We start from the raw sequence: 14,046 nt of genomic DNA, 5'->3' as shown, positions 1-14,046 counted from the left end.
ATAGGGAGAGAGATAGAAACATCAATGATGAGAGAGAATCATTGATCAGCTGCCTCCTGCATGCCCCACACTGAGTATCAAGCCTGCAACCCAGGCATGTGCCCTGACCAGGAATCGAACCATGACCTCCCGGTTCATAAGTTGATGCTCAACCTCTGAGCCATGCTGGCCGGGCTCTCCATGCATTCTTTATCCAGATTTCCAAAATGTTAACATTTGTACGTCTTATTATTCACATTGCTTTAGCATTCTTTCTCGATACATGTAGACAGTACATATACATATATACAAATTACACACATATACACACATTTATATTTCTGAACCATTTGAGAGTAAGTTATAGATTTGATGCCTTACTCTCCAGTATTCAGTATATATTTCCTAAAAACAAGGACATTCTCTTACAAAACCTCAGTGCAATGATCAAAATCAGGAAATAATAAAATACTATTACCTAATTTATTTAAATTTCATCAGTTGTCCTATTAACATCTTTTATTGCAAAAGAAAAAACTTTTTTTGCCAGTCCAGCATCATGTATTGCATTTTGTCATCACTTATCTTTGGTCTCCTTTAATTTGGAGCAGTTTCTCAGTCTTTGTTTAATGACTTCAACATTTTTGAAGGATACAGGCCAGTTATTTTGTAGAATGTTTCTCAACTTGAATTTGTCCAATGTTCCTCAAGATTAGATTAGATTGTGTGTTTTGGGCAAGAATATCACAGAAGTGAAGTTGGTCCTTCGAGGTGTCATATCAGGGGCACACTGCTTTGTCCCATGACTGGTGCTATTTCCCCTGGTCATGAATAAGTATCTTATAGGCGATGCTTGGAGATTATGAATGTATCCTGTTTAACATCCACTCATGATTCTTACCTGAATCAATTATTACTTTGATGGTTTGGCAAAGACATTTTTTATTCCACTGGTAAAATGGACGAGGAGGCGTGATTTGGTATTAGTTTAAGTACACAGATGTTTCCAGAAAATGAGTTCTAGCTAGGAGCTTATAGTTTAACCTTGCTCGCTCTCACTGGGTTTGGGTGAAAGAGAGCAGGCTACTTGTCTATATTAAAAACAAAACTAAAGAAAATCCAAAAAACTTTGCCCCAAACTATTGACCCAGTCGGAGTGTCAAGTTCTGACTTCTGCAAATTGCATCTCCAGTCTCCAGGAAGTAGGAGGCTTCCTTTCTAGCTCTGGGCTCCATTCCTGCTTCAGGCCCTGGGCAGAGTCCTTGCGTAAGCTGCTGATGCGGTCACTGGCTGCTGGGGACATAAATGCAGAGATTTCCCAGTTAAGAAGCTGGCTGTGTTTCCTTCATAATAAAAAAAGAACCCACCCCTAGCTGGTTTGGCTCAATGGATAGAGCGTCGGCCTACGGATTGAAGGGACCCGGATTAGATTCCGGTCAATGGCACATGCCCAGTTGCAGGCTCCATCCCCAGTGGGGGGCCTGCCTGTAGGAGGCAGCTAACCAATGATTCTCTCTCATTATTGATGTTTCTAGCTCTCTTTCCCTCTCCCTTCATCTCTGAAATCAATAAAACAAACAAACAAAAACACCCAGATTCTTTAGAAACTTTGATTTTTCAATCTGAACTAGGGCTTTTCAACTTTGACTGGGCCTGTGGACCCACTGTGACTCTCTGAATTAGTTTGGTTTAGTGTAGGCACGATTGCAAGGGGAATATTTAACCCTCAAAGACTACCCACGGATTCAGAGGGTGTGCAGGACTGGATTTTGACAATAATTGTTTGTTTGTTTTTTGGATCTTGACAATAATTGATTAGGTGTCTTCCATTTGTGCCCCTGCTGTTCCTACCTCTACTTGAAAGGACTAAGAAAACTCTTCTTCATATAGGTTTTCCTCCCCAAAATTTCAAAGTACACAGTGAGTTGTGAGTGTTGGTGCTTAATTCTGGTGATAGAAATGTGACAGGCCCTCCCACCATTCCATGAAGGTCACCCCATTTTCTACCTTGGCCAGAGGCCTGACTCATGGTATACCTGTGTTGTAGGACCAAACACACCCCCTACCTGACAGACTGTCACTTGCCATCTGTTACCCAACTGTTCCTCCTACCCCTGCCAGATCAAGAAATGTCACAGTCACAGCCATGTGGACACAACCCAGCCTGTCCAGCATGTCCTAAGGAGATCACAAGGCAAGGCTTCTAGGGATGGCGGGGTCCCTGGGCTAATCCTGCCCCTGTCTCGTTACAGCTGCCCTACGAGAAGGCCTGCAAGAATAAGCTGTTTTGTGTTGCTGAGTTACAGCTGGCCACCACCTCTCAGTGAGTCGAATCCAGTCATCACAGTTTCTGTAGTCAACTTCCTCCTGACTTACCTGAACCAACCTCTCATCAGGATCAGTTGCTCATTCCCTCTCCTTCCCCTCATGGCCCACAAAGGGCTTTGCATTTATTATCTCACTAGAGGCCTGGTGCATGAAAATTCAGGCACTGGATGGGGGGGGGGTCCCTCAGCCCGGCCTGCCCCCTCTCACAGTCCGGGAGTCCTCAGGGGTGGGAGGTGACCCAGTGATCAGGGGAAGGCGACGCCCCATCACACCTCTGCTGCTGCCACTGCCAGCAGTGCAAGCCTCGGCCGGCCCTAGTTATCTGAGCCTTGGGCGGACCTGGGCGGCTGGGCAGCCAACATCCAAGGCTTGCCTGCGCCTCGGGCTGGCCATAGGAGGCTGGGGGCTGAGATGACCGGGGGACTCCAAAGGCAGGCGCGCAGAGTGCCGCCATCTTGTGGCTGTGGGCACCGCCATCTTTGAGGGTGTGACAGTCAATTAGCATATTCCCTCTTTATTAGATAGACTTGCTTCCCCAGCCATCCCATAAGGGAGGCAACACAGAGATCTGCTTTCCCATTTTATAGATTAGAGAACAGACTCAGTAGTTGGGAGCCTGCATGGGGTCACAGGGGTCATCTGGTAGACTTGAACCCAGGTCTCTGACATCCTGGGCAATGCTATTTTCATAAGCCAGTGTCAGAGGCAACCTCTTCCCTGACTCACCTCTTAATCAAATTACTTAATTCAGTAAATGTTTATGGAGCGTCTACTCTGTGCCAAGCACTCCAGGTGCTGCAGATACAGCAGCGAGCAACACAGACAAAGAGCCCTGCCTTCCTGCTGCTTTTAGGGGGAGAAGATAACAAATAAGTAAATATTATGTTGTCAAGTTTACTATGAAGATAAGGCAGGGAAGGTGAGAGGGAGTACGGGTGGAGGTGGGGTGGCAGTTTTAAACGGAGTGGTCAGGAAAGGGCTCGCTGAGGAGGCATTTTGGTACACACCGGAGATCGAGGAATGAACTATGTGGGTATTGGAAGGAAGAGCAAGTGCAAATGCCCTGGATGGGAGCACGCCTGGAGGTGGGAGGAACAGCCAGGACAGCAGTGTGGTGGCAGTAGCATGAGGAGGGACAGGCAATGTGTGGGCAGGGACGGTCACCCGGGGCTGCACAGGCCTTCCATGGGGCTGTTACTGGGAGCTGGAAAGCCAGAGGAATGGATGATCTTTTATTTTTCACCGGGTCATTCTTGCTGCTGTGTTGAGAACAGACTGTAGGAGCAAAGGTGGAAGCAGGGAGCTTGCAGGGAGCTCTTACAATAACTCAGGTGAGAAGGGATGGTGCCTTGGGCCAGGGTGGTAGCAATGAAGGTGGTTATGTTCTGAAGTTAAAGCCCATAGGATTTGATGACAGATTGGAGGTGGGGAGTGAGGGAAAGAGAGGGGTCTAAGGAATCTTTCAAGGCTTCAGCCTGAGCATCTAGAACTGTGCCGTCCAATTTTAATTTTAATTAAATAAAATTAAAATTTTAGCCCCTCAGTTGTACTGTGCACATTTCAGGTGCGCAATACCCACATATGGCTAGTGATACTGCACAGCACAGCGATAACCACTTCCATGACCGCAAAGTTCTAGGACAGCAGTGATGCCAAGAACTGAACTGGGGAAGCCTTTGAAAGAATGACTTTGGAAGGCAGGAAGAGATCACAAGTTTGGTTTGGGACGTATGGTGTCTTAAATGCCCTCCCGGCTACCAGTGCTGCGTGTATAACATGGTACCGATGGCCAGTGCTTCTAAACGTTTGCAAGACTTGTGTTTCAGATGTGGATGGCTTAGCGCTGCCCATCTCAATCGATAAGGATCCAATTCAAGACTTTTGAGTGCTTTGGAATCCAGCCTAACAAGCAAACACAACTGCTTCCAACAGGGAATTAATGGAACCAAGCACTGCCCTCTTAGCCAATCTGTGTGAACTAGAACATAGCACACACAGCTGGCCCTACATCACCCCCTAGTGTACATATATAGCAAGCAGTCTCTTTTTTTTCTTCAAGATTATTGTTAAGCCTAATCTTTATCATCCAAACACTTCAGTGGTTTTTGACCTTATGGACATAGATCTCCCAAAGAATCTAAGGAAAACTACAGACTCTTCTCCCTAGAAAATCACGTGTGCACATATCCGTGTTTGCATTCAGGGCCTCTGAAACTGTCCCTGTTAAAATATTCTGACAACTCTCAGATCGCTTTCCTGGGTTCTGGAACAGTGCATCCAACTGACATTTCAACATCGCTACCTTGTTATCCGATAAACACCTCTCATCATGTCCCAGACTTAACTCTCTGTCGACTTCCTCTGCCCTTCCTCCTGTGGTCTCTCCCTCATCAGTCATCCAGGCTGTAACCTTGGGACTCATCCTTGAGTCCTCTCTCCCTGTGCTCTGCCTGCAAGTACAGCCTTGCCATCTCTGGTTTCTATCCCTTCCCTCCATCCCAACCACTACTGTCTTATTTCAGACATGTGCCATCCCTCAGATGGATCCCCACAGCAGGCTGGCTCTGACCCCTCTCTCCCTCCAATCAATGTCCGCTTTTCAGCTGTGATAAAAACAACACAACAAAGCACATGGTTTCTTCCCAGAGCTACATATTCCGTCTTTGACTATGTCAGACGGCTAGAAAGTTTTCTTTGTACCAGTGACACATTTTCCTGCAGATTTCAATTACTGGTAGTTGTTCTCCACGTAGGGCCCCAATGCACCTCAGCAGACTGAAGGAAGCTCCCACAAAGCCCCACGTCTTCTCTTCACCAGGCTGAGCAGACTCCTGGTTTAAGCCATAGCCTTTGAATTAGAAGGGGCTGAATGATTGTGTGGGAGGGAAAGCTAAGGCCAGGAAAGGGGCAGGGATGGTGCCTGTCTCACACACCACTGTTACTGTAGTGTTGAGTAGGGTATCCGGCACAGGAAAGCTACTCCATAAATAGATGTGAAATGGATGGAATTTTGTAAGGGAGTGCCTTGCCTACGGTCACAGAGAATTGGTAACAGAAAGAGGATTTAGATCCAATTCTCCCAATTCCTTTTTGAGGTTGCTAGACCTCAGGCAAATTAGTGAGCCTCTTTTGGCTTCTGTTTCCTTCTCTATAAGATGAAGAATAACCATCCTATTTCATAGGGTTATTATGAGGATAAATTGAGCACGTGAAGCATTTAGCACAGACCCTGGCACATGGAAAAGACTAAATAAATGATAGCCATTATTATTATCTCGCACAGCAACTGAAGTGGGTGTGGAGGTCCAGGTGTTTGCTTATGTTAAGGGGAAGAAAATCTAGGCTAAGTGTATCCTTTAGGCAATTTATCTAAGAAGTTAGTTGAATGTGCTATTGCATTGCATCGAGGTTTTTACAGAATAATAAACTGGTAACGCTTATCTATTTGCTACCCTGTGCAGGACGGAATTGGTGGTGGGTGTCACAAAGGAGCTGACAATGAACATCAGCCTAACTAACTCTGGGGAAGATTCCTACATGACAAACATGGCTTTGACTTACCCCAGAAACTTACAGTTTAAGAGGATACAAAAGGTAACTATGACAGCAGTTTTGGGAAACATGCCATTCATGGCTTTTCCTCCCTGCACACTCTCTTTTTTTATGGCAACCTCCAAACTGCCTCCAGCCTCATCTTGGTCCATTCAATAAATGATTTAAATTAACGGGAGTGGCTCAGTGGTTGAGTGTCAACCTATGAATCAGGAGGTCATGGTTGGATTCTTGGTCAGGGCACATGCCCAGGTTGTGGGCTTGATCCCCTGTAGGGGGTGTGCAGGAGGCAGTGGATCAATGATTCTCTCTCATCATTGATGTTTCTATCTCTCTCTCCCTCTCCCTTCCTCTCTGAAATCAATAAAAATATATTTAAAAAATAAATTAACTGGATGAAGCCCCTCCATCCAACTACATGCCATGGGATCCAGTCATGCCATTCTCTGTCTCACAAACCTTCAATGGTGCCATTTTGCTGTAATCACTCCTCCCTGCCTGCAGCCTTCCCTAACCCAGGTTCTGAGAGAGAAATAATCTCTAATAAGTTAGTTGGGACTAAAATGTAAAGTCTGCCCTGCCATTCATCAGCCTGGGATTGCAGACAGGAAGCCAGCTGCAAGATACTAGGAAATGGTATTTTTGCCAAGGACACCCTGCAGCTACAAACATTGAGTAATTGTGTTCTCTAAAGTCTTTGGAAATCAGAAACTTTGCTGTTTGAAGTTGTATCTGTAATTATGAAACCATCTCAACCTTGGCTGGAGAATCTAAGTCGCTTTGACAAAGAGAAGCAGTCTATGTCCTTCTGAGGTACAGAGCTGCACATAAAGCATTTCACATCCATCTGAACAGTTCCCAAGGACATGGGTCCCTGGGACCACTCCGCAGTGCAGACCTGATGTTGAGGGACCCTTTTACACAGCCCTGATTTTTAACCTATCAAAACACTGCCTCATTTACATCTCACCTCAACACCACCCTTCCCCGGAGTCCTTCAGTAACTGTCTTTTCCTTTGTTTGGTAAGACACACCAGTGAAGTTTTACTCTGTAATGAACCAATAAACCTGGCTTTGTCAGACTATGGTCTGTCCCTGAAGGTCTTAGGCTAGTCGGGCTAGGACAGCATCCATTATATGGAAAGAATGAAATGATCTCCTAAGCATCCAGAATGGAACTGGTGATGCACCCTCCTTGGGAGAATTAAGAAAATAGTAGTTAAAAAAAAAAAAAGTAGTTGCTCAAATCATTCTCTGTATTCAGTGGTCCAGATGAGGAACCAGGATTGAAAAGGGCAGCATGGTGGTGCTGGGCTCATGCTAGCCTTCTAGTCCATCTCAGTATGTGAAATTTGCATTGACCCAAGGCCCAATTCAAATGTCTCCTTCCCTATGAAGACTTTCATTCGTCCAAGTTGAAATTCATCTTTCTCTACTGCTGTTCTCTGTACCTCTCTCACAGAGGTACAGAGAAATTCATCTTTCTCTACTGCTGTTCTCTGTACCACTCCTTAGGCCTTGTATTTAAATTCCTCAACCATCTACCACTGATCCCTCCTGCCCAGCTTGTGAGGAAGATAGGGACCAAGTCTGATTTGTGTCCTCAGCTCTGGGCAAGGTGTCTTGAATGTGAAAAAAAAGAGCAAATGATGCTAAATTGGTGAGAAAACTGCTCTTCTTTTTTGCCTTTTAACAACAGTCTTTTCTGTGTTAACAGCCTCCTTCCCCAAATATTCAGTGTGATGACCCTAAGCCAGCTGCTTCTATCCTGGTCATGAAGTGCAAGATTGGTCACCCCATACTCAGGAGGGCATCTGTGAGTGTTTTGATTGGCTGACTTGTTTCACTACCCTAGAGTTGGTAACTTCTACTTTCCAGTCTCATTGGAATCTCAGTTGTGGTCCCATGCTTCCCTTCACTGTACCGTCAATCCATAGCTGTGCTTAGAATTGCCAAGTCCGCTCTGAAAGTAGGGAGAGGTGGGTGGGGGAATACAGCCAGACAAATTGTTGGCTCACTACAGAGTGAAATAGCAGGTAGTATGGAAGGGTCATCAGACCCAAAGTTATTAGTCCTGAGCTGAGTCCCTGATGTGCCACTGAGGATCTTTGTGCTGTGAGAATCTCAGGAATGTTTGCTCAGTTGTAAAGGGGAATAAGAAGGTTACATGGAATATCAAATGTGGAAGCCTGCTATGATACAAAAATGTGAGCAATATAAATTATTTCCCAGGTCTGTCTCGTTAGTAGGAAGTAGTTTGAATTGTGAGTGGTATAGAGAAGAATGAAGTGACTTTTTTTACTCTCTCTTTTTTTTTTTTTTTCAAAATAGGCAAACTTTTCAGTAGTTTGGCAGCTAGAGGAGAGTGCCTTTCCAAACAGGACAGCTGACATCACTGTGACAATCACAAAGTAAGTAGTGCTTGTGACACAGCAGACCCAGGCTACGGCCCTGGAAGAAACCTCCCTCCCATGTGCCGAGAAGAAGGGAACTTCAGTTAGCCCAGAGAAGGCACCTGTGTCCCCATGGTTAGCAAATATATTTAAAACATTCTTTCACTGACACACAAAGTAAAACTATGGTATAGTCTGGTAAAATGAGCCTTGGACTGGAGTTCTAATTCCGGTTCATTTAATTTTGGGGAAGCTTTTGCCTGCAAAACCTCTATGTTTGGGGGTAGGATGGGATACAGTGTTGGGAAAGGGTTCTCAAATAAGGGTGAGTCTGCCCCTCAGGGGCAATACCTGAAGATATATATTTTTAAAATATATTTTTATTTATTTCAGAGAAGAAGGAAGAGGGAGAGATAGAAACATCAGTGCTGAGAGACTCATTGATTGGCTGCCTCCTGCACGCCCCACACTGGGGATCGAGCCCGCAGCAACCCGGGCATGTGCCCTCACCAGGAATTGAACTGTGAGGTCCTGGCTCATAGGTCGATGCTCAACCATTGAGCCATGCCGGCCAGGCTACGTGAAGATATTTTTGATGTACACGACTTGGGGGGTCCTACTGGCATCTAGTGGGTAGAGACCAGGGATGCTGCTAAACATCTTACAATATACAGGACAGCCTCTCACAACGGATTATCTCACCCAAAATGTCAATATTGTTGAGGTTGAGAAACCCTTCTAAATCAATGTTTCTCCAAGTCTGGACTTCTAGCAACTCTTCTGCACTCTGCTTATTTCCAAGAGTCTTTTCTTATCTGACCCCTGATAACCTTGGGAAGCGAAGGTATAGAAGCAGCCATATGTACAAAGCAGGTGTGCTGTGCACTGACACTCTTATTTCTTAGTGCCGAGGAAAGAAGCTCTTTGGTCAGAGAGACCCACAGACTTCACTTCAAGCATGCCTTCATTGCAGTTCTTCCCAAGTAAGGACCTCCAAGGGGCCAACACCTGGGGGACAGTTTTGAGCATTCTCTCTTGTGGGTGGAATTGGTGGGCAGGCTGGATAGGGGTACTGCCTTCCTTTGAGAGGAGGCTGCTTAAAACCCAGGCTCCCATCAATCTCTGGGACACTAACAGTTGGTTTCTAGAAACCCATGGTAGTAATCAAAGTAGTAATGTCAGCTGGTCTTGCTACAAAAGGGTCCTGACATGATGCTAAGAAGGGAAGAAGAGAGGGGCTATGGGATTGAAAAGGAAGGAAGGAGAAAAGGCAGGCCACTCTGAAGAATGATAATTAGGTAAAGCAGCAGCCCAAATATATACTATTCAAATATTCTGCCTGCTCCCAACTGCCCTACCACCAATTTACACTTTGATATTTAGCTTTGATCCCTCTTAAGGATCTGGTGCCCTCTGTCCTAGTGTACCCAACTAGTAGCATTCAGGTTCACTTAAAACAAGGGGGCCTTGAGGCCTAACACGTGTCCTCTCAATTGCAGACCAGCAGTGATGTACATGAACACAAGCCAGGGGCTTTCTGACCACAAAGAATTCTCCTTCAATGTAAGTGCTTAGCATTTATTATTGCAAAGCTACAAGTGGCAAAGCAACACCAACTCTGACTTCCTACTCTTTACTTTGCAGATCCATGGGGAAAATTTCTTTGGAGCCGAATTCCAGCTGCAAATCTGTGTTCCAATTAAATTACAAGGGCTCCGGCTTATAAGAGTGAAGAACCTGACAAAGACTCAGGTACTTAGAGGCGGTTCTTGACTCTATCACGATTGCAACTCTTTTCAGAGTGACTATAGATTCTCAAAGGTATAAAAACTAGAGTTCTAGAAAAAGAGTAAAAACAAGATTAGTTAACCTGAGAACACATTAGTAGTAAATTATCAAAGTCATGTTCAGAAGGAATATCAACCACCCACCTCTTAAAGCAATGTTTGTTTACTTCCCTTGATAACAAGCAAAAACTCAAAACTTTTTTAGTAGCCATGGAGACATTTATTTTCCTGTTGAAAATTGTTAAATTTTACTTCTCTGTGACTGGCAAATGAGCTTGATAGATATATGGCGTTTCTTGCATGTCTCCCTATAAACTGTCTACCATCTTCCTTTTCTTTCTCCCTTCAATCTGTCTTGGTCTCTGCTTTGCTACAGCCTCTTTGCTCTCGGTTGATTCCTGAGCTGTAGTATGGTTCCCAAAGCCAGCCTGCCAATACCTATAGGCTCTGATTAGTATGACAGCTGAGACCTTGGGCTGAATTACTTTTTCCTGAAATTTTTTCCCCTTAGGCTACATAAAGTGTCAAGGCTCAAAAATGAAAATATGGAAACCTACAGAATAGACTCGGCTGACAGAAAGAGGGCTTAAAAGTTGTAAACACTTGTTCTCATGTGTAGTTTATTTTTAAAGAATGTTTGTTGTTTAAAGATTTCCACAAACATTTCAGTTCCCACTTGGAAACAAAACTCTTGTTTGAAAAGCTGGTTAGAATAGGAATTTCACCCTTCCCTGGGGAGAGAGATCGAAAACAACACGGGGGACTTTCAAGGCTAGTGGTCTCTCCCACTTTGGGGCGGTAAGGCACCTTTGACTTACTTAAATAGACTGTGTTGGCAGAGCAGGTCAGTGGCAGAGCTGAAGTTCAGCATTGTCTGATGGAAATGTATGATGTTTTTCTTTATTTGCTTCAAGGCAGGGGTGTTACATTTCCTCTTGAAGACCATTTCTTTCAGAATCTTATCTGTGAGGTAATGTAGCCAGAGCACATTACTGTAAGGGTGGTATTCACCCCAGCAGTTGTTGTTCTCCTTCTTCATTAGCCTGTAGATCTCAAACTGGTAGTCACCTTCACCTGTAAAAAGGTCCTCATCCCTGGAAATGTCACAGAAAACCACGACCCCATCCCGCTCCAAGCGTGACAGGGTGTAGTCAATGATGTTGACTTGCAGCCCACAGGTGGGGATAGTACCTGTCTTCCCGCTGAGGGTGTAGTGGACTTCCTTGAGGCTGGTTTTCTTTAAGAGCACATTCCCCCAGTGTAAGTCTCGGTGCTCAAAGTGCAGCGATGCCTCTGCAACGGCAAGGGATGCGGTGATCTGGTGTAGAATGCTCTTTGCAGTAGCTATGGAGGACAACGTCTTTCTCCTTTGCTCTAAGTCAGTTCCTCCAAATTCAAATTCAAGTATAATGAAGAGCTGGTCTTTGTCGAAAAAGTCAGGCCGGTCATTTGCAGACCCTCTGGTTGAGTTATAGTGATCCCAGGCTTTGAGGAGCAAGGGAGGGTAAGGTCCACGAACACAGTGCACCGAGTTCAGCCCAATAAAGCCTTCTGTGCGGTGGCATACAGCATCAGACAGGAGGCTCAACTCTTTGGAGATGATGATCTCTGGAAGGATTTCCTCAAATGTTTTCTGATGGGCACCATTGACTAAATCCGGTCCTTCAATAGCAATGATTTTTAGGGCTACTGGTGTACAATTATCAATTGTTTGAAACACTTCCCCAAACACTCCTTCCCCAACCTTCTCACAGCATTCCAGTCTTTCCATGGAAAGGCAAGAGCTAAAGGGGATAGGACCCTCCTGGTTGCATTCCCTATAAACCTTTTCAGCATCAGATGCCTTTTGGTCTGCGACATGTAGTGTCTTTAAGGGGGTTAGCAAATACATGGAAGAGGAGTGCCAAGGTGATGGAGCACTGCTTGTTTTGTTCAGGACAGGAGAGTTTGAATATTCTGATATGAAGGACCCTGAGGGGGAACTGGTAGTGGCGTTGTTGCACACGTCTGACACAGCAGTCACGATCTTTTTCTTATGGAAACTGAAGGAAGCCCTGGCTTTGGTCCAAGAGCAGTCATTCTGGAATTGAGTCAGATCCTGGGTAAGGAATGAATCTTTTCCCATCCTTTGGCCCTTCTTAAACTGGTCGTAATGGAGGAGAGAGGTTTCTACTGCCTCCTGATGTTTCCTTTTCTGGTTTGGCCCAGTTTTCTCAGGCCTGTTGGTTTTCCCAGGTCCTTTACAGCTCTCGCAACCACTGGCCTCCTCATATTCTGTCTGGACAGCCCCTTGAGTCCCAGTCTCTTGACAAGAGTCCTTGTCTGTGGCCCTCTTCTTTCGCATGCTTGATAAACCTGGGCTCTCCAGCCTCTTCCCCATCAGTTCCCTTTCACAGCAGGACTCCCTCATGTTCTTCCCACCTGTCCCAAACTCAGAATCCTCCGGGTTTCCTGAGTCCATAAGGCTAAACAGAGCCGACGTGAGGCTTGAACGCGCTTGGTGGGCCAATCTGGTGAACCTGCTTCCTCCTGTTGCTGCCTCCTGGGAGCAGGAACCAGGTGCTTGATCCAGAGAGGTAGAGGGGCCGGTACCTATGACACTGTCTCCTGGCGCTGGGGACCCAGGACCGGGGCCTGGAGAGGCTGGGGAGCTGAATAAGGAGGCACTGGTGCCCAGCTGGCCGCCGTCGCTGGGCTGGCTGCACACACTGAGGTCCCCGCTGAGGCGGCCCGGGGTGCTGCTGGGGAAGGGCGGCGGACCGAGTGGGCTGCAGGGGGTGCTGCACTTCCGCGGCGGCCGCGCTCGCAGCCTCAGGCGTCTTGGAGTCATGATCAGGCTCGGCCGGGCCTTGGAGATCCGCCCGCCAGCTCGCCTCCGCCGCAGACCCACCTCGCTGCAGAAGTCGGGGTCATCAGAATCGTCGGAGGCGACCGAGGGCGAGGGCTCGTCACTACTGGCGTTGCTGCTGCTGGTGCTGCTGAAGACACGCTTTGTATCTTGAGGCGCGAACCACTGCGCGCCTGCCCGGCCCGACCGCCACCGCGGCCCTCCGCCGCCCGCAGCCCCATACGTTCGTAAGAGCCGGTTCCGGGGTCGCGGGACTGGCTCCGCCATAGCGCTCACCCGCCAACCTGTTCAAATGCAAACATCGCGAGACATCTGGAGGACGCTGACGTCGACGTAGACACGCCCACCGGCCGGCCGGCACGTCGGGTCCTAGCGCCCTCCTGCGCGCATGCGTATCACGACGGGCTCGCGGGTTTGGGCGGAGGGTGCTGGACGACGGCGGTTTCGCGTCCTCATTCGTCGCGGGGATGGCTCTCGTTTCAGGCTTCCACCGTGTGCACCCAGCGTCTGGAGCGCTTCTGTGGGAGCGAGGCGGTTCAGGTGAGCGCGGCGGTCCCGAACGGCCAAGGGAAGGAGGGGGGGTCTGGAGCGGGTGACCTGAAGGGCCCGGATACAACGTTTCCGGCGTTTCCCCCCCGAAAGCCCGTGCAGGGCGGCCCCAGCGCCCTCCTTGGTCTCTTCACCGGGTCTTGTGTGCCAAGGCTGCGGCTAGGCTTCCGCCAAGGTGAGCGAGGAAACTGCTCACATCTGTCCTGGGACCTCCAGGTGCCCTGTGTGCTGAGAGTTACCGCAGCAGCTTTTCCGTACGCAGAGGGATGGCGCTAACCAGCCTTTCCTTTCCCAGCCCGTGGAGGAGTGGCATTCGGTGAGCTGTGCCATCACTTCGGAGAGAGAAAATGTGACGGTCGCAGCGGAGCTCTCCGTGAGTCAGGCTAAGCAGGTACTCGAGACTGCGAAATGCTCCAGATTTGATTCTCCTGCAGCTCACGGGCATCTGGCTCCCCTAGAAAGATCCATAGCTGGAAACGGGCATCTCACATATCACATGTCTCCTGACCCACCTTCTGCCCCAACCTGTTCCTGACCCAGTTCCTCAGGGTAACTCACCACTCCCGTTACTTTCTAGGAATTTCGTGGGACGCCTCCCTTTCTTACTTGC

General features: G+C 47.4%; 2 protein-coding genes across 2 annotated transcripts in view; one reads left to right on the top strand and one right to left on the bottom strand.

Annotated features, from left to right (window-relative positions):
* The window catches only part of LOC307115611 (P2X purinoceptor 5-like), a gene marked incomplete at its 5' end in the record, with an annotated part of 92,012 nt that overhangs the window by 43,048 nt on the left and 34,918 nt on the right, over nt 1-14,046 (top strand). Inside the window, 9 exons of the mRNA XM_079798885.1 lie at nt 2,232-2,302; nt 5,769-5,901; nt 7,577-7,675; nt 8,191-8,270; nt 9,158-9,235; nt 9,752-9,815; nt 9,897-10,004; nt 13,371-13,427; nt 13,732-13,827. Of these exons, the coding sequence (XP_079655011.1) occupies nt 2,232-2,302; nt 5,769-5,901; nt 7,577-7,675; nt 8,191-8,270; nt 9,158-9,235; nt 9,752-9,815; nt 9,897-10,004; nt 13,371-13,427; nt 13,732-13,827 (786 nt within the window). The remainder of the gene's footprint in view (nt 1-2,231; nt 2,303-5,768; nt 5,902-7,576; nt 7,676-8,190; nt 8,271-9,157; nt 9,236-9,751; nt 9,816-9,896; nt 10,005-13,370; nt 13,428-13,731; nt 13,828-14,046) is intronic.
* HASPIN (histone H3 associated protein kinase) lies at nt 427-13,162 on the bottom strand. Its single transcript, XM_079798888.1, has 2 exons — nt 10,858-13,162; nt 427-1,272 (listed from the first exon to the last, which is right to left on the bottom strand). Exons 1-2 carry the CDS (start codon nt 13,152-13,154, stop codon nt 1,263-1,265), a joined length of 2,307 nt encoding a protein of 768 aa, XP_079655014.1. The 5' UTR covers nt 13,155-13,162; the 3' UTR covers nt 427-1,262.

Source organism: Cnephaeus nilssonii (genome assembly GCF_951640355.1).
Source record: "Cnephaeus nilssonii genome assembly, chromosome: 19".
In the NCBI taxonomy this organism is placed as follows: domain Eukaryota; kingdom Metazoa; phylum Chordata; class Mammalia; order Chiroptera; family Vespertilionidae; genus Cnephaeus; species Cnephaeus nilssonii.
The sequence above is the reverse complement of the archived record's forward strand: the minus strand, read 5'-3'. Positions and strand labels throughout refer to the sequence as shown.

Bases quoted from the DNA above. Each gene is read 5' to 3' on its own strand.
- HASPIN (XM_079798888.1), bottom strand. From the start codon at position 13,154: ATGGCGGAGCCAGTCCCGCGACCCCGGAACCGGCTCTTACGAACGTAT.